An 18472-nucleotide genomic window follows, 5' to 3' on the forward strand; every position below is an offset into this window, starting at 1 on the left:
AAGAGGCCTCAGCTTCAGCTAGCTGGATTCCCCTCCAAGACCCATACCATCTCCTTGAGTTCTCTGCTGCAGTTTTGTTTCAAGTCAGGATGTTCTGTGGTGCATTGTACAGCAGCCAGTCCCTGAGCACACACTGCTGACAAGAGCCGCCCCCACAACCCTTACTTTCACAGCATTTGCCTTGCCAATTATTAGTACAATGGGCCGATTCTCATCCTGTGTTGCTCTTGGGGAAAATATGCAGGCTGGGGAACTGGCCTAGATTGGAAATGGAAACAGCAGAAGTTGCCAATTAACGTGAGTTCCTTTTTTGCATCCCCTAAAGAAGTTAGTCTCTAGGGAGAATTTATAAGAGGCTCAATGATCTCAGGCCCTCTAGGAACTCCTCAGATGCCCCAAATCTCTTGGGGTTGGGGTGTCAAAGGTCACTTCACCTAACTATCTAGTGCTCGAATCCCTTAGATGACCCCATCAGTTTTTTCCTGACTGCATCTATGTTTGGCGTACTCACCACCATCCATGGCAAAACATTCCACATTTGGACAGCTCTACTGAATCAAAAGATCTTCCTTAGTTGAATCAAATCTACCTCCCCGTAGCTTCCTCACTTTGGTCCTAGCTAGTAAGTGAGCCTAGCCAACTACTGAGTCTCTATTCCTAGGAAATAATCAACCACTCGGGAAAATGGCTCATGGGCTAAAAATCTAAGTTCTGGAAAAGCACAAGTGAAAGCCTATTACAGCAGGAAGGCTAGTAGGTAGGAAATGGGTTGGACTTCTCTCTCGACCCTGAAAAGGCAAGTCAGGTCACACATTCAGCATGTGAAACAATTGAAGGCAGCCCCTAAAAGTCCAAATGTACAGACATCAGAAAATGTGTGGAATTCCTATGGAATGGAAAGAAGAGCAGGAGCTGGAGGCTTTGCTTTGTAGGAGTTCACACTCTTAACAGGAAGATAAGAAGCAGTTGGAGAAACCTGAAGGCTTGGTCCAGACTTAGCAGGCCTTGGATGATGGGCACCACCAGTCTCTATGGGAGGGAATGGTCCTATGGCCAAAGGCTTTGGCTTCTCCTTGGAACTTTCTACTTAAGCCATTAAAAAAAAGCTTCAAGTCCCTCCTGCTCAGGCCTGGCTCAAACCTCTTCATGAAGACTTAAGCCAGCCCCATATTCTTGGACGGGATGTTGGCTCAGAAACACAGAGGGAGTCTGGGACAGTCCCCCATTATGTGGGAAGAGCAAGAAAAAATGTGAAAATTAAAACCTCTCCTTTCCACATGAGGGAGGCGACAATTCAAGACAACAGGTTAAGGGGGATGGATGAAGGGTGGGGGTGCTCATCACCATGACAACAAGCCCAACAATTCTGAAAGATGGATTTTTTGGGGGTTTTCTTTTCACCTGTCATTCTTCTCAGTGCTGTCACTCTCTTCCCTCCCTCCTGGCAGAAGACAAGTTGTGACTTTTTCACTCCCACCAACAAGCTGCCTGGCTTTTGGGAGTACAGCTGCTATGGGATGGGAGGAGAATGGAGTCCCCCAGAAGGGTGCTCAAAAGACTTAGGTTCTAGCTTTTCTCTCTCCCTGGTCATATCTGGGAAGCTTGTAGCTTTCCCAGGAAACATGAACACAGCTGTTCGTACATAAGTCCATGAAGAAACACATCCTCTTGTATGGAGGAATCAGAGCTCTGGTCTGATTAAAAGTGGATTTTTAACCCTGCTCCTGGATATCCCATCATATTCCCAGAGTGAGTCAAAGAGAGTCATTAAAGGCAACTAAACAGAAGACCGCGGCCTCGGGCCTCCTTTGAAAGAACTAAAGTTGGTGTGATCAAAAAGCAAATGGTACACATAAGGGAGATCATAAAACCTTGCCTAAATGTAAACTCCCCAACTATGCGAGCTAAGAAAATAGCAACACCAGCCTTTCATTCCACACCCTATCAAATTATGCCAGATTAGACAGTCGTGCTACATCTAAGTTTGCTTCCTAATACAGGTAGGGAAAGGTCCCGGGTGCCCCCTTGATTCCAGAAGTCTTTCCCTCACCCCCTGTGTTGGCATAAGAAGGGGATGAGTGGCACTGTCTGTCCTGCAAGAGGTGGAACTCCCCATACCTTGTGGCTACCCTCTCTGTTTGTATGGGATGTGTCCTCCAACACACATTGCGGTCTCTGTAGGCCAGAGACCTCCTTCAGAAGTGAAAGATGCTCTCCACCTCCAGACATAGTCAAGTGCTCAGCCACTGGATGTTTCTTCTTCTGCAATTACATACAATATGCCCTTTATCCCTACTTTCATATGAAGATCTCATCCTGCTTCCTTCCCAGGTATACCAGAAATAGACACCCCACCCTCTATGGCCAAGGAGGTAGATGCCTTCTTAGGGTTTCTTGAAGAGAGTGACCAAAAAAAAAAACAAAAAAAAAAGGATGCCCACTACTCCCTTATCCTTGAAGACAATCGTCAACCAAGGTGAACTTGAAAAGACCACGAGGAAGAAAACACAAAGTGTTGGTGACCAAGGAGGCAAGATGCACTTCAGCTATTGAAAGGCTGATTAGCATGTGAAGCCAACAGGACTTCTTTCTTTCCTCCCAGATTCCTGCGCACCACCTTCCCCCAGGCCTGTTCCTCATCCACTCCCTCTGAGCATCACTGTCAACCACTCTTTTTTAAGGTGTGAACTGATGACACATTAACATGCCTCCCCACCTTACCCCTAGCCCCGTCTATACAGAAAAGTTGGTTTGGTTTTTAAAAAAAAAATTTTCCCCCCACACAGACGAGTTTTATAGGAACTTCTACTGACCATAAATCCTGGTCTCAGAAACAGGATTACAGACCTCCTGAATGACAAACAGGGAGACATTTTGAGTGTTCTGAAAAACCACACAAAGTGGGGATTTACTTGTCTAGCCAACTCTTGAACCAAGCATTTTGGGCATATCCCTTATCAGGCCATTATACCAGAGCAGGAGAAATTCTACCCCTTGGAAAAATCATTTCCACTGCTTCCAAAGCCAGACTATGCCTTGCCAAGTGTAACCCATATTCAAGAGCCATCTGCTTTAGCAATACAGGAAGCCACCAAAGGGGTGTGCTTTAGATAATCCTACAGCTCTGCTAGCTAGTGCTGCTTCTGGGGAGGGAAGGCATGCTCCTATTTGCCAGCTGCAGTCCCCAAGCTCAGCCCTGCTGAATCCTGTACAATGCACCAAGTGGAACTAGGGCAGAGCCCACTGACTTAGTCCATTGCAAACTCCTTTCCACACGTCCAGATCTTAATAGGCAGATGTCCAAGGAGTCCCTAGGGCAAGACAGTTCACCTTTTGTTTGGCTTGCCTCCATCCCCACCTGAAAAAGAATACATACAGAGACATAAAAGCTATATCCTATCCATTGTTACCAACTAACCAACCATGGTGTGTACCTGTGCCAGCTGAAGTGTGCATTTCATTTTAATTCAATGAGAAACTTGTTGTACATGAGCAAACAATATAAACGAAGATGTTAGAGCCACCATGACATCTAAGAATGAGTATTCTTTGAAGATTTAAAGACGTTCACTTGCCTGTGTCAAAATTTTGACTGAGCACTTTCCGCCTCTCTCTGAGCTATAACTCTCACCCTGACCACCAGTTTCCTTTGGTGCCCAAAGGAAACTGGTCCCCAGTTTCCTCAGTCCGACAGTTTGAACCTGACTGGAGGTGACAGAATGCAGGGACAGTCTCACCAGACTGATGGCCTTTCTCAGGCCCCACAAAGTGAGCTCTGTCTACCCACTACTGGACATGGGTACTTATCCCCCAGCCCTGGGAATTAGTCTGTTCCATGACTTTGTTCATCCAGAACCAGTGTAAGATCTTTTACTGTAGGCACCAGAGATTTCTAAATTCAGCTACCTGAGTCTGCCTACGATGTCTTTTAGCAAGCACCTCCAACAGAAAAATGACACCAATTAAACATAATTACTGGGATTTAATAGAGCCATTTTTCTATCCAAGTGCCTTTTTACTATTCTAAGACCCCCCCCCCCCACTGTTTTCTTTTTTCCCTAGATTGAGACTCAGATCAGTAAGTTAAAAGTACACATTGATTTGTCTTTATTATGTGTGCAATAACTCTCTTATTAAGTTGAAATTAAACGTACATCTAGGGAAAAGTTCACTTTAAATGCCAACTCAGAAAAACACTCAGAGACATAAACAATAAGCAAGGCCGATGTTTTGCACAACAGAGAGGTGGGGGACAGGAACTGAACTAGAAAGGGAGGCACACATTCTCTGAAAGAATAGGGTAAGCCCAAGGATGCAGATTTTGGTAGAAGCTGCCTGAATTTCTTGTGGTGCCTCTTGCTCCAGAACAGGCATTGTGGAGGGAGGGAAACGTAATTATAAATTAAATATAATCAGGGATGCTTTGGGATATTGTCACACACACACACACACACACACACACACACACACACACACACAGACCTTTTTCCTAGGAATATTTAGCACTCTATCAATGAATAAAAAGCCTCTCCGACTATTTTGAATGTTAAAAAGGGTGATGGGGTTGAGTGTATGTGTGTAAAAATGCTGTTGCTTGGATGGTCTCTAGTCTTTTGGCTCACTTTACTCTTCCCCCTGCCCCCTTCCCTCCTCCCCTTCCTAGGACAAGACAAGTGCTCTGAGCCTCAGCAATGTGGCAGGCGTGTTCTACATCCTGATTGGAGGACTTGGACTAGCCATGCTGGTTGCCTTAATCGAGTTCTGCTACAAATCCCGTAGCGAATCCAAGCGGATGAAGGTGGCATCGTCTTCCCAGGCCTTTTTCCTACCCTGTTTTGTGATACAGCTGGGTTTCCTGGGAGTGTGCTAGAAAGGGTGGAGAGTGAAACAAGTTGAAGTTAGCTCTGGGCAGGGGCCCAGAAAGCTCAGATGGGAAAGGTGATGGGAAAGGAGACAGCTATGAGAAAGGAAGGGAGATGGGATGTGTCAGAGTCAACATAAGGCCTGGGAAACAACTGTACCAGCCAGAGATGGGGTGGTGAGATTAAAAGTTAGGAGTTTAAGTGGACAGTCAACACAATGTGAGGCAAGAGTGGTTGCTGCAAAAGTAGATTCTCTCTGAGTTTTCATTAACAGAAGTGTAGCTCTCAAAATACAGGAGAGGGTGTCTACCCTCTGTAAGATAGATAATCTTGCCATGCTTGGTGAGTTAGGTCTTTTCTTAGTTATTCTACTGTGAGATGGCCTTTGGCAAAGAGAATCATGCACAGAAGAGCAGCAGGTTAGCTAGATGACCCTATTTGCTGAAGGCAAATAGCCGGAAAAAAGAATTGTGGAGGATATGAGAGCTGTCTATAAAAACGTGAAGACTTTGCAGGTGGGAAAAAAAATAGACGAGTTCTGTGGGGTCCCAAAGTGTACAATACGAACTAATAACTAAAAGCTATGGAGAACAGAGGTTAACACAGTGAGATCTAATGTTCTTTCAGAGCTACTGGGAAAGGAAATGGACTATCCCAATAAGTAGCAAGCCTCCCATCACTGGAGGTATACAAGTAGAGGCCGAGTAACTCTGGGGGAGGATATAGGTTCAAATACTCAAAGGGAGTTTGGATTAAATAGCCTTCAAGACCCCTCACATTTCATGATTTAGCTTCAATAAGAAAATATTTATGCAAGTGTTAATTATGTAGGCAACACCATGAGCAAGATATCATAATGAGACAGAGGTTAGAGATACAATCTGTGACCTTCAACAACAAAAAATTGCACAGCAAAATTACTCAGTGAAGCAACTTACAGATAGGAAGGCCTATAGGAATACAGAGGAGGCATAAATTAGAGAAGGCTTCCAGGAAGAGGCAAAAATTAAGAGGAAGGACAAGTGGGATTCAGACCAACAAAAGTGGAGGGAAATGCAGTCACTGAGCAATGTACCCTAGGCTGTTACGTTGGTTTGACCAGACTAAGAAGATTCATTGGTAGGATTTGCTCTCCTAGAACGTGCCCTGAGAAGCCTATATAACCTCAGTATATACCCACTGTTGAATCACGACCATAGCCTCTTGCCTAGCCACTCCCAGCCTTGGGGCAACAGCCCTACACATATCTCCAGGGTCGCTCTTGGAGAAGACATTGCTGGACATTTGCTTCCCCTGTTTGGAAACTCTGTATTCAGTTCTGTACACAGAGAGTGGGAGTTGGAGGAGGAGGGCCTTCTGTCCTGGCATTCAGACCTTCTGTCCTGGCATTCAGCATTTCCACATCATGGTTCCAGCCTACTTTCCCCTCCCAAGCAATCTGCTCTTACATACTCCATACTCTAGCCACCCACCTTGTGCTTCCCACCCATGTGCCTTAATGCAGGCTAATCTCTCTCCCCATCTTCTGCCCATAGGGCCAATTTAAAAGGCAATGTAACCAAGATACAATAACAAGGAACAATTAAGGGATGGTAGTATGATGGTATTTAGCCAGCGGACCTAGGAACACCTCATTCCTACCCTTAACCAGCTCACCCACACCAGGTCTTCTCAGAAAGGACAAAGCAGAGCAAAAGCATGGGCCTCAGACCTTAAACCCAGGGTAGACCTCCAAAGAGCTTGACAAGCACAATAAGGTCCCCTAGAACCTAAACAAAGATTTATTTGCCTATTCCACCCGAACATAAGCCCAAAAATTCTCCAAAGTGAGGAAAGCCCACTCTGGAGGCAGAGGAGAACAGAAAAAAAGCTAGGTGAACTACAACCTTTATAACACCCCAAAACCTTCCACGTGAGCTATGACCAAACCAAGGGTTCAAGATTGGCCTGCTACATATCGCAGGATCTCCTTCTCACTGGTCCCCGAGAGCATGGTGCAGTGTGGTGGCCTAAAGCACAGGCTCTAGAGACTGTCTGAGCATAAATTCTGCCTGCTCTATTTGCCAACTGTGTCATCTGGGACAAGCTCCAGTAGCTCTCTGATCCTCATTTTCTATAGAATGGGGCTAGTGGTAGGACATATCTCATAAAATTATTGTGAGCATTGTGTGATAAATGGACATAAAGGGATTGTCAAAATTCCTGGGTCATAATAAGCTCTCAATAAATAACAATACTCACACTGATAACTACTATTTATAATAATTATTTTTCCCATTAGTGATCAGCTACAGTCTTTTTAAGACTTTCCTTTTACTGCCCCTACTTACGTGTCCTAGGTTTTTTGAGCTATATAGATTGTGAGTTCTTTAAGTTAAGAAGTATGTCTAATTTCTCTTTGGACATTCCACACACATAGGATAATTATCAGTAAAATTACGTAGAATTGTCCCCAGAAGAGAAAAACTCTTGAAGGATGAAGTGATGCATGGGGGAGAGCTGCTATTTGGGTAAACAAATACGACCATCAAAACCACCCAGGCTGGAAGCACAAACATCATCATCCAAAGTGGTTCTGGCCCCATCTTTTTGTGTTCATAAAATCACATGAGAGCAGGCATCCATCAAGCAGGAACTGCTTGGACCTCTGACCCTTCCCATGGGATTACCATGTCCCAATAATCATGGTCAGTGCCAGGTAACGGTACCAGGGTGGTTAAAGACTGGGATCCTCTTAAAACTAGACAGTTGGCTTTCACCACTGAAATCACAACATTCAGGTTAAGACAAGAATCCTTAGAAGAGGCCACTGAGTCATGCCATAACTTGTTGGGGGACATTCGCACCCTTTCCTTTACAAAGATGTCAAATTTCTCAGAAGCCAACATCAGGATCTCTTAGACTCATTCATCAGGATCTTTCACCACAATATTTTATAATTAATTCCATTGTTCGGCACAACTTCTGCCCAACTCATCAAGGTTCCTAATAGATGTTTTAATCTTCCAACTGCAGAGAAGATACTTTTACTGTCTTTCTTAATCAACCCAGCCCTTCAGTTCTGAAGCCCCACCAACTTCTCTCTTATCCAAAGGAGAAAAGTAGAACACTATCAACCTGCCTCTCAGATGAGTTCACAACTTGATAGTTTTCTTTATTATTCTGTAATTAGCCTTCCCCAGAGGCAGTTAGCTCTTTACAGACACGTTAACAGTGTCACAGGCCGTTGGTGAGAAACTTCCTTCCTGTTCCTTTCCTTGATCACTGTGTTTGGCCAACTTTTAAGATCTTGAGCCCCTAAACATAGTTGAGGGCCAACCCCCAATTTCTCAACCATGGTCAAAGAGCCTTTCCCCACTGTGCAAAGAAGAGATAAGAAGAAAAGGAAGGGGGTAGAAAAGGGAAGAACAAGAAAAGAAGGGAAGATGACATCTTTTTAGTAACTTCCATGTTCAAAGTACTTTATATACATTTCATTAACCCTGTAATGTGTTGTGCTTACAATTCTTCAGATGAAGAAATAGGGATTCAAAGAAGCTTAAGTAGTTTGTCCTAGTAAGGTCACACAAGCTAGGAGCTAGAAAAACAGGAATTAGACTTCCAATGGAGGAAAAGATCATTCTGAGTACCTACCATGTGTGTCCTCAAGTGGCAGCCACAGTACATAGACAAATAAGATGCAGCCCTATCCTTAGGTTTTCCTGAGGTAGTTGTTGAGGCCATCCATGATTAGTAATCTATTGCTTGTGTGTTGTCGAACCCCTTTCCTTTTTGATATGTCATAGGAACAAGACACACGATAGGTGTCACAGGACAGTGGGAAATCATCCTGGAGGCATTCCTTCCACAAAGACATACTGAGCACCACTGTATGAGGCATTGCTCGGCACTGGGGACACACTCAGGAACAAAATAGACATAGCTTCTGTTCTCAAGAAGCTACAAGTATGATGGGAAGACAGAAAGTAAATAGATACTTACATGTTCAGTGAGTGTTTGAAGAAAAATGTTGGACTGTCAAGTCCTGTTGAGGGAATGAGGGCTGGGACAGATCAGAGAGGTTCCCCTGAGAAACTGGTATCTAGCAGACTTGAAGTATGGAAGGAATTAACCAGGGGAAAGGCATTGCCTGCAAAGGATGTACATGTGTGAGACACCCAAAGATTAGAACTTATGCCCAGAAATAGGAAGAAGTCCACGCTCACCGGAGCATAAGAAGACTTCAGGAAGAAGAGAACACATGAGAGGTGGGGACTCAGAAAGGGACTTCAGACAACCACACCATTTGAGTAAGATTTAAGTGGTCATATAGTTGCAAAGATACATAACCTAAGACATGCTCCAGATTGAAGTCTCAGATCCCCTTTCCTCTGCCTGGAGAAACAGACCAAAACTGAGTCCTTCACTGACATTAAAGACAACCAGGGTCTGTATTATTGCCCATATTTCTCCCTGTGGAAAAAAATTGTATGTGGCAATACTGACATGAACTGTATTTAAGACACAGCAGCTGAAGCTTTACATGTTTGCCTAGAATTATCAAGCAGCTGAGAGACTTGGTAACACAGGGGTGTGTCCTCCACAGCAGGCACTCTGGCGCTTAGCACACATGCTAGTAGGAGGTCATCACTGAGGTTTGAGCTTTTATTAGGATGTTCTAGGATGTGCAGAGTCTGGGAAGACTTTTCTTAGAAAAGCAAGTGGCTGGGGGTTTGGATGTAAACACTGTTAGAGAAGTGAGTCTCTCAAGAATTAACCTGGGGGTGCTGGAGGTTGGACTTTTAACTCACACTTTTCTCCCTGGGTATCAGCTTCAAAAACAACTGTAAGGATGAACTTTAAGAATGGCTGGTATGTCAAGGATGGACGAGGGAGAACTTCATTTCCTAGAGGCAAGGGGAAGAAGGACATCAGCTTATGATAGCCTAGCTACAGAGGGTACAATTAGAAGGTCATCCACTTTGACACTAGGTGACAGATAACTACAACCTTAAGTCAGTTGGTCCGAAGTCCTCACTTTCTCTATAAAGTGAAGGATATAAACTAGATGTGTGTATTTCAACCTTTCTTGCATATTAGAATCACCTGAGGAGTTTTTAAAAGCCCAGATGTCCAGGCCATGCATCACACCTAGTAAGTCAACATCTTTGAGGGTATATCTGAGGCATCAGTGCTTTTCCCCCGAAAACTCCCCAGATAACTCCATTGTGCAGTCAAATTTGAGAACTAATGATCTAGTCATTTGTAGTATTGCTTTCCACTCCAAAGTTTTGACTCCATTCATCTGTTCTCCTGAGATCCCATAAGTGTCTTAGAAAAGAAGCCGGTAAGCAGGTAGCACTCACTGTCAATAGGATTATGGAGTTATTGACCTTGGAGAAGCCCTTAACTTCCAAGAAAACCATTTCTGAATGGTGTGAACATGGAGGGTTTTAGCTACATGCCTAGCTAAGTTATCTCAGACTTTGGTAGGCACCAATATTTACTATGCCACCAATCTTCTCCTTTAAGATAAATTCATCAAGTATCACCAACTTCAATAGAATATTATGGGAATATGTGAGACTTTTTTAGAAACAAAGCCCAGGATTATCTGTGTGAACTTTAAACTTTATTTTTTAATTAAAGGGATGTGGTAGAGAAAAATCATAAAAGATAAACATCCCAAGTTAATCCATAGAATGTTTCCTCATTCCCATACACACAAATAAGCATAAATGAGAATAAGTAACCATTAATTCCTTGGGTTTTCTTCTCACATTTCCCCCATAGAGCATCACAGTAGTTTTTATTTGGCCTTCACTTAGAATAATGCAATCCAGGGCACATTTCCTCTTGAGTGGAGGACAATCAAGGCAGAATATAAATAAATCAAGTCCGGAGGCTTGAGGAGGAGGCAGAACCAGTGTGGGTAGAGCATCCTTTGGGGCAAATCTGTCTGAATCAGGGATTTTAAAAAGAAAGAACTCTTAAAAAAAAACACTGTCAGAATTGCTAGTAATAATACTTCCAGCATAGTATAGTACAAAGAATAAAAATTAGGTCAAACTGCTGTTTATGTCTATCTGGCCACCAGAGAGTGACTGACTTCTCTGATCACTAGGATCATGGAAATATGCAGAGAAGAAAATTCATAAACTTGTTGAGAAGGGTTCTAGGTGGTTGGATTTTGTTTTTGTTTTTTTTTAGACAAATTTAAGGATATCTATTCAGCATCTAACTACATGCTGGGCACTATGGGAGACAGCTATAGACTGGGGGAAAAATGAACCCTGCCCTCCTCCAGACAGCTCTCTTAAAGAAGAGAAAACACACATACCTGAAGCAGAACCATTACAAAAGCATGTGTAATGTAGGAGTACTAGGCTGAAGGGGGCAAACACTTGATGGTACAGTCTCGGATGGCTTCAAGAAGGAGGTGAGAACAGAATTGAAGGATTGGTACAATTGGTCTCAGACACCTCTCAACTCATAGACAATTCTCCTATATATGATTCCCAAGAAATCAACCCCCACCTCAAAAATTCTATGAGTATCTCTTAATAGGAAATTAAAAGTGACAAGAAGAGAGACAGGTTTGGATTTCATGTCATGAAGCTTCTTTCTCCAAAGGAACTCAGAACAGAACCCTTCTTCTTATCTAATAAGATATGGTTCTAATTCCAGGTTGTGGTCTTGAACATTCTACCTCACTCATCTGACCCTTAAGGGATCACTGGAGTCCTTTTCATATCTAGAAGTCTAATATTTTGGAAATCACAAGCTTAATAGCAATGAACTGATGTGTCAGTCTAGAAGTCAGGTTATATGTGCTGTTGGGAAGCAGCTGACCTTCAGATAATGATCTTTGGAATGCATTCTCATTTTCTTTAGCACATGCTTCTTTCCAATTACATTTTTACTATTATTCAAACAAGTCCTATATTCCCATAACACATATTACTAGAGGCAGGAAAGAATTTTTCCTAAATCAAATCAGAGGTGGTTTTAAATTTTAACTCAGCAGTAACATACTTCTTTTTTTTTTTAACATTTCAAATCATTTTTCACGCAGTAGCACCATTCTTGCTAACAAAAGTCTGCAGGTGCATAGATCATCACATTTTACAAACATGGAGATTTTAAAGGTCTAGAGAGGTAAGGAGATATGCACAAGGTCATACAACTAGTTGATGTCAGAACCAGAACTAAAATCCCAAGTTTTCCAAACCCCTTTCTAGAGCTTTTCCACTTGATCATGTTGCTACATTTATTATCATTAATACTACCATGGAATACTTCCATCTTCAGAAATCACAGAATATAAGAACTTTTAGAAAGGATCTTAGTGACCACCTAGTCTAACACACCTCATTACACAGAGAGAACAGGAGGTCCAGAGATGAGATCAGACTTGTCCAGAGCCACACAGCTGTTTTGTGAGTTCATGGGAAGCCAAGGTTAGCATTCCAGATAAGGAAAGGGGTTGGGTGGGGAGGAAAAGTGGAGTGAGATTTTAAGTCCAGCTTTGACTCATTCTCCTTACCAGTCACTGCCAAGGGCCTGGGGAAGAACCCCCGGTCCTCCTGAAAAGGGTTTCTGTTTGATCCCACAGCAATCCATCAATGAAGCCATACGGACATCGACACTCCCGCGAAACAGTGGGGCAGGAACCAGCGGTGGCGGCAGTGGAGAAAACGGCCGGGTGGTCAGCCATGACTTCCCCAAGTCCATGCAGTCGATTCCCTGCATGAGCCACAGTTCAGGGATGCCCTTGGGAGCCACAGGATTGTAACTGGAGCAGATGGAGACCCCTTGGGGAGCAAGCTCAAGCTCCCCCAATTCCATACCAAGCCCTTCAGTGCCAAAAACAGTAAAATTGAAACGCAACCGCCACCAACCACCATGACCACAAGGATCAGATGATTCACCAGATTTTCCTGAAGAATTGAAAAATCATTTTGCCGTCCCTTTTCCTTTTTTGATGTTCTTTCACCCTTTTCCGTTTGCTAAGTGAGGATGATAAATAACACTGCACCGCAATAAGGGGAGAATAACCCTGTTGAACAGAGCCTGTGTCTCTGAAAATGGAGTCATAGGAACATTAATGAGGAAACTGTACTGTTTTCTTTTAATTCATTTGTTAATGTGTCTTAGTGTGTGCAAGATTTTCTTTCTTACTAATATCCATGGTTTGAAGGTTCTGTTAGGCCCCTTCCTCCTCCTGGCTTCTTATTCCCAACTCCCTACCCATGTCTCTTCAGTTTTCAGATTGGAGATTAAAGATTCGCTCCACTTTACAAGCAAGCAAAAGGAAAGAGGCAACCTTCAAACTAATTCGCTATGGGAGCTCTCTAAGTTACCCTCCATTTGTCGACCCCAAGACATGGATAAGAATGGATGTTGTTGGAGAAGTGGACTGCCTTCCCCAGGAAGGGCACCTCCTAGACACTGATGTAGCTGAGAACATGTGCAAAAAGCAATTCAGACCAAGGGTGGTGGAGAGGACAAAGGCAGGTGTGCAGTCAGAGGAGGACTCACAAAGTTCTTGCTGGAGTCTCAGAGAGAGCTTCCTTTAATGCGTAACAGCCATCCCATAGACCTTAGGTGGTTTCTTCACAGAGTCAACCTCAGCACTGAGCAGTATGTCTTTCTGCTATGCTCAAGCCCAAAGGCACTCTGGTGGCTGAATTGGCCTCCTGAACCAAGTACAGCCTTGGGAATAACTGACAGCCCGGGAGATATTGCCCATGATTGTCACTTTTCATTTGCTTGACATCTGAGCAGGAACCCCACTGTGGAGTAGACTCTCTTTGGAGCCTCTGATATGGGGGAAAATGCTATGCAAACTGAATGCAAAAAAAAAAAAAAAAAAAAGGATGGAAGAATTTTGGAAGAGGAAGCATCGTTGAAGCCCACAAGCAACAGAACCTTCCATGGTGTGCGCTGTCCTAGGATTAAGAGACCAAGTCAGCTTAGAGTTTTGCTGACCTGGAGAACTTGGATTTTTATGTCCATATAAAAATGTTGTTTTAGCATGTGGCCACTTTAGAAAGTAAAATACCCAAGGCTGAATTACTTTAAGGAAAACAAGGAGATGAATTAAGTTGATAATGACATTGGGGACCTTAAGATCACTGACCCCAACTTCTAACCCAAGAAGGCTGACCTTCCCCCTGGCTGAGACAGAATGAGGATGTATTATTCCAATGACCAGACTCAATATGCCCATGATTGTGACTATAAAGCTGAACTAAAGCAAGTTTAGAGAAGTGACAGGGTACATAGAGAGAGGCTCAGGCTGACTGCAACTTTAGTTGGAAAGGGGGTTCCTGGTACATAGCTTTCTTGGAGATCCCAACTCTCATTCTTGGTGCAATTGGCTTCCAGCTGTCCAGCAGCCACTCTCCTAGGTGCATGATTCAGTGCGTGCCATGTGTCTTTAGCTTTTATTGATAACCATGTTCTGGCTTGTTTCCTTACCCCCTACTTCTCTCCAGTCTTCTCTGCTAGGGGTTATCATTAGCAGCTGACAGACTAAAGGTTTGGGAGCCTACCAACAAGTAGGTGCAGCATGATTGGCTTCATCTGTGGATTCTCTCAGTGGACACCCACCATCTCTATGTCTCCCCCATTCTCCTAGTATCAGCCGTAGCAAAGAACCATCCCCAAATCAAACTCTATGCCCTTTCAACTCAAGTGTCGTTCAGTCTTTTCATGTGTCAATGTGGGCATGGTACGTGAAGCAGGACCCTCAAGATGGATTTTTTTACTTCTCACTACTGCCAGCTGATGTCCTCCCCAAACCCTGTCCTCCCACCAGATTTTTGTCAGCCCTTAGCCTACCACTGCAGAATATGATATGACCTGTCATTAGGGAGTGCATTTCAGAGGAGTTAGAAATATCTCTCTATCAACATGCTTCAAAGACCTTTTCCTTTGGTAAGATGCCTCTCCAGCCACTGAGCTCACCACTAACATGATCTGATAGGGAGAGACCATCTAAGCTAACAATGAGAGTATATGCTGTGTGGGGGTCCAAGACTCCACAGAAGATGCTTTTTATCAATAGAGGGGTGACGGGGGAAAACAAAAGCAAGAAAAAAGTTAACTTGTATTATGTATTTTTACTACACTTTTCTTAAAAATAGAGTACTGGGAAAACTCTGAAAGAGATTGACATTTTTCTCAACAGGAATCCATACTTAACAGTTCTGGCTTTCATTAAATTTTGCTCTTTGGTACCTGGGCCTTTTATTTAACATCTATATTTGTTTTAATTCTCTTGACAGATGTGTGAAAGGATTTTTGCTTGATCAAACACTAAATATTTTTTTGGTTCCTGTTTTTCTTTCAAGTAGCCAGGGTTTGTTTTTTTCTTTTCTTTTGGTATTTGCATAAAATGAAAGTATCACCAAGAATTAAATCACTGTGGATCCATTATCTACTTTTCATATTTGTCCATTCCATTTTTGTGCCATTTCTGAAGCCAAAGCTCTAAAGGTTATGTTGTTTCCTTATTGCTGAACATTTTTAATGGTAACCACCATTCCTGATTCACAAACAGCTCTCAAATGAGTCATTTCAGCTAAACTAGTTCACCGTGAGTTATTCATTCAAACAGGATAACCAAAACAAAAAACAAAAACAAAACAAAACAAAGCAAAAAACCCGAGTAATATTGGTTTTCAAGGGCCACAGTTCCAACTGCATAGGGAGCAGGGCTTGACATACAGTGGTTACAGTACCTCCAGAGAACTGGATGGCTCACAGGGTATATCTTCCAGACACCCCCAGACTGGAGTCTAGGTGTATCCGTGATGTGCGGAGTCACAACCAAAACCAGTTTAGACCATGCTTAAACATAGATCATCCTGGTCCCACACCACATGATCCTCTCATTCTTTCCTGCAAGTTTTTCTTTCACTCCAGCAAGATGGGCTTTCTCTAAAGGATCTGACATTTATTGACATTTAGATACTGATGATTAAGAACAACTTCAAATGTTTTCTTTCCCAAGGAATTTGGCATATTAACAGGGGTCAGAGATCTCAAATAAATTAACAAAGTTCTAATTGTGCCATTTCAGAGAGTAACCACCATCTCTATGGTAAAGGGTTGAAGGAAGGCAAAGAAACCAGTGGACTCGTGTTCTTTTGATTGAAGCTCCAATCATTATTTCAACACCTACAGTCACCTCCAGCATGTAGGGTGCCTCTGAATGAAGAAACACTTTAACAGTGTTTCTGTGGAGAAACACTGACAGGTGGAGAAAATTAATCTCTGTCACCTTTCTTTCAAATAGCTGGGATAATGATCATAATGGCTATAAGAGCATATGTCACCATGTACTGAGCCTATGCTATGTTAAGCACACTTCATACTTTCTATATTACTATAATGGCCCTCTCAGGTAGGGCCTTCTGAAAGAGGAAGTCAGACTTTATAAGATTACATAACTTGCTCACGTTCCTATAAGTGACAGAACTAGGATTTGAACTGGGTCTGCCTGAATCCAAAGCCTTTACATTACCTATCTCACTGGTAACCAGGTCATGATGCATGATGGTCAGGAAAATAGCAGGCAAGCAGTTCTCTACCTTCTTATAAAGCCAAAATAACTTTTTTTTTAAAAAAAGAATGCTTTACAGCTATACCTGCTACACCTTTGGGAAAGCCAACCTGTCTCTCTGAGTTAGTAGAAATCACTACTCCAGACCGGACTGCAAAAATGGAGAAGAGGAGAAAGAGTTTCTTATCGTCCCTTTAAAATAGATCCAGGCTAGGGAGCAGCAAGCACATTGGAAAGGGGACTGAAAAGCAGGTCCCCTGCAAAATAGTTGATTCAGCCTGAAGAAGGATCTTCAGGGCCATCCTGGGGAAATGGTGCTAGCTTTTTGTACTAGCTTTTTGTATGACTAAGACCAGGATCCATTCTGGGAGTTACAGGACAATGGACTTAGTCTCAGCTACAGAAAGGAGTTCCTAATGGTCAGAGTATCCTCAGAGTATATGGACTGCCCCTGGAGTCAAGGAGATGCCACAGGTGTGAAAGTTGACATACATATCCACTGATTTTCCTTACTTTATCTTGCATCTTTTATAGCCCTATTCAGGTTATTTGTTCAATAACACCCTAATATAGACTTCAGAGAGAGTCAGCAATACCCTACAGAAATGAGCATGAATATCTTTCAATGAAATCTCAAAACTCAACTTATCCTAATTAAGAAACAAAATGGCAAGTTCTTTCCTCACCAAATGCTAATGTTCTTTCAAGGAAAGAATGTCTAGGCAATACATTCCTATCTCACTTTACAGCTAAGAAAACTGAGTTCTTGCATAAGAAGCCATCTTCCTTTTTACCAAATACAATGGCATTTTCCCCTTGGGACTATGGAGACTTGACTGCCATCAGGTAGTCTGTGTTCTGGTGTTAGTCTGGCCACTGACAACCTTACTTCAGTGCTTTGTAATTTTCAAAAAGCTTTTATTTCTTGAAGTTTCCAGATCACATCATGAGTATAGAAGCAAATTGGTACAGTGGAAAGACCTAGATCAGGATTCACAATACCTGGCTTCTCTTCCTTCTTCCTTTACAATCTTGGACAAGAATATTATTAACTTCTCTGAGCCTCATCTTTCTCATCAAAGATCTAGGATATCTTGTGTCAAAATAAGCAGTGATACTGGATGCTAATTGCACACTGGAATCACCTATTGAACTTTACACAAAATCACTAGTGCCCAAGATACATCTCCAAATATGGTTTATCTGAGCTCAGGCATATTTGTCAGTGTATTGGTGTTGTCTGGTTTTCTTTTAAACTTGTAAGTGATTACAATATGCAGCCCGGATTGAGAACCACTGCAGTTGTGTCAGCTTGGGAGTCAGAGAAAACGCTCATAAAAACTTATCTGAAAATTACCAAGAACTATATTAGGGTTATTTCTGTCAGTGGTCAGACTAACACCAGAATGCAAGTTACCAGATGGAGTCAAATCTCCCTGTTCCCAAGAGAAAATACCATTAGATTCACCTGATAAAAGAGGAAGAAAAGATACTGTTCCCAAGGACATGGGGTCTGAACACTCCTTTCCTCCTTAGGCATGTCTATAATAACATAACATTCTCCTGGGAGAAGAGAGAGACACAGGACATTAGAGATAAGATACAATTATCAAAGATATCTCCTCAGGAAAGGGCATGGTGGGGGTGGGAAATAACTTTGTGAAATGAATCAGCTTTCAACACAGCCAGTTATTTTCCAAATGGGAAAACTACTTGGCTGTTTCCATTACAAACACCAAATCCCACCACTTGCATTTTTAACATAGTCCACTGGAAAGAAGTGCCTACTGACCTAATCTTCCATGGGCACTCTGAGTCCTACTAAGACAAGCCTAACTTCTCCATACCACACTTGCCATTTTCATAGCCCTACAAGGAAGAAGGGAACCAGCATTGGCTAAGCACTAACTGCATACCGGGTAAGAAGCTAGGACAAATCTCTCCTTTAGTCCTCAAAACAATCCTGCGAGGTGGGGATTTATCACCCCCACTTTGCATAAGAGGAAACGGAAACTCAGATTCAGAACCCAAAGTCATGCAGCCAGTCAATGACTTGACC

At 42.7% G+C, this 18472-nt stretch overlaps 1 protein-coding gene across 2 annotated transcripts in view; it reads left to right on the forward strand.

Annotated features, from left to right (window-relative positions):
• Positions 1 to 15284, forward strand: part of GRIA1 (glutamate ionotropic receptor AMPA type subunit 1) — a 305318-nt gene extending 290034 nt beyond the window's left edge. For both annotated transcript variants that reach the window (XM_060634778.3, XM_060634777.3), the window contains exons 15-16: positions 4664 to 4798; positions 12436 to 15284. In XM_060634778.3, coding sequence (XP_060490761.1) covers positions 4664 to 4798; positions 12436 to 12636 — 336 coding nt within the window. In that variant the 3' untranslated portion in view covers positions 12637 to 15284. The remainder of the gene's footprint in view (positions 1 to 4663; positions 4799 to 12435) is intronic.
• The last annotated feature ends 3188 nt before the right edge of the window (positions 15285 to 18472 follow it).

Source organism: Panthera onca, chromosome A1 (genome assembly GCF_046562875.1).
Source record: "Panthera onca isolate mPanOnc1 chromosome A1, mPanOnc1 haplotype 2, whole genome shotgun sequence".
Classification (NCBI taxonomy): Eukaryota; Metazoa; Chordata; class Mammalia; order Carnivora; family Felidae; genus Panthera; species Panthera onca.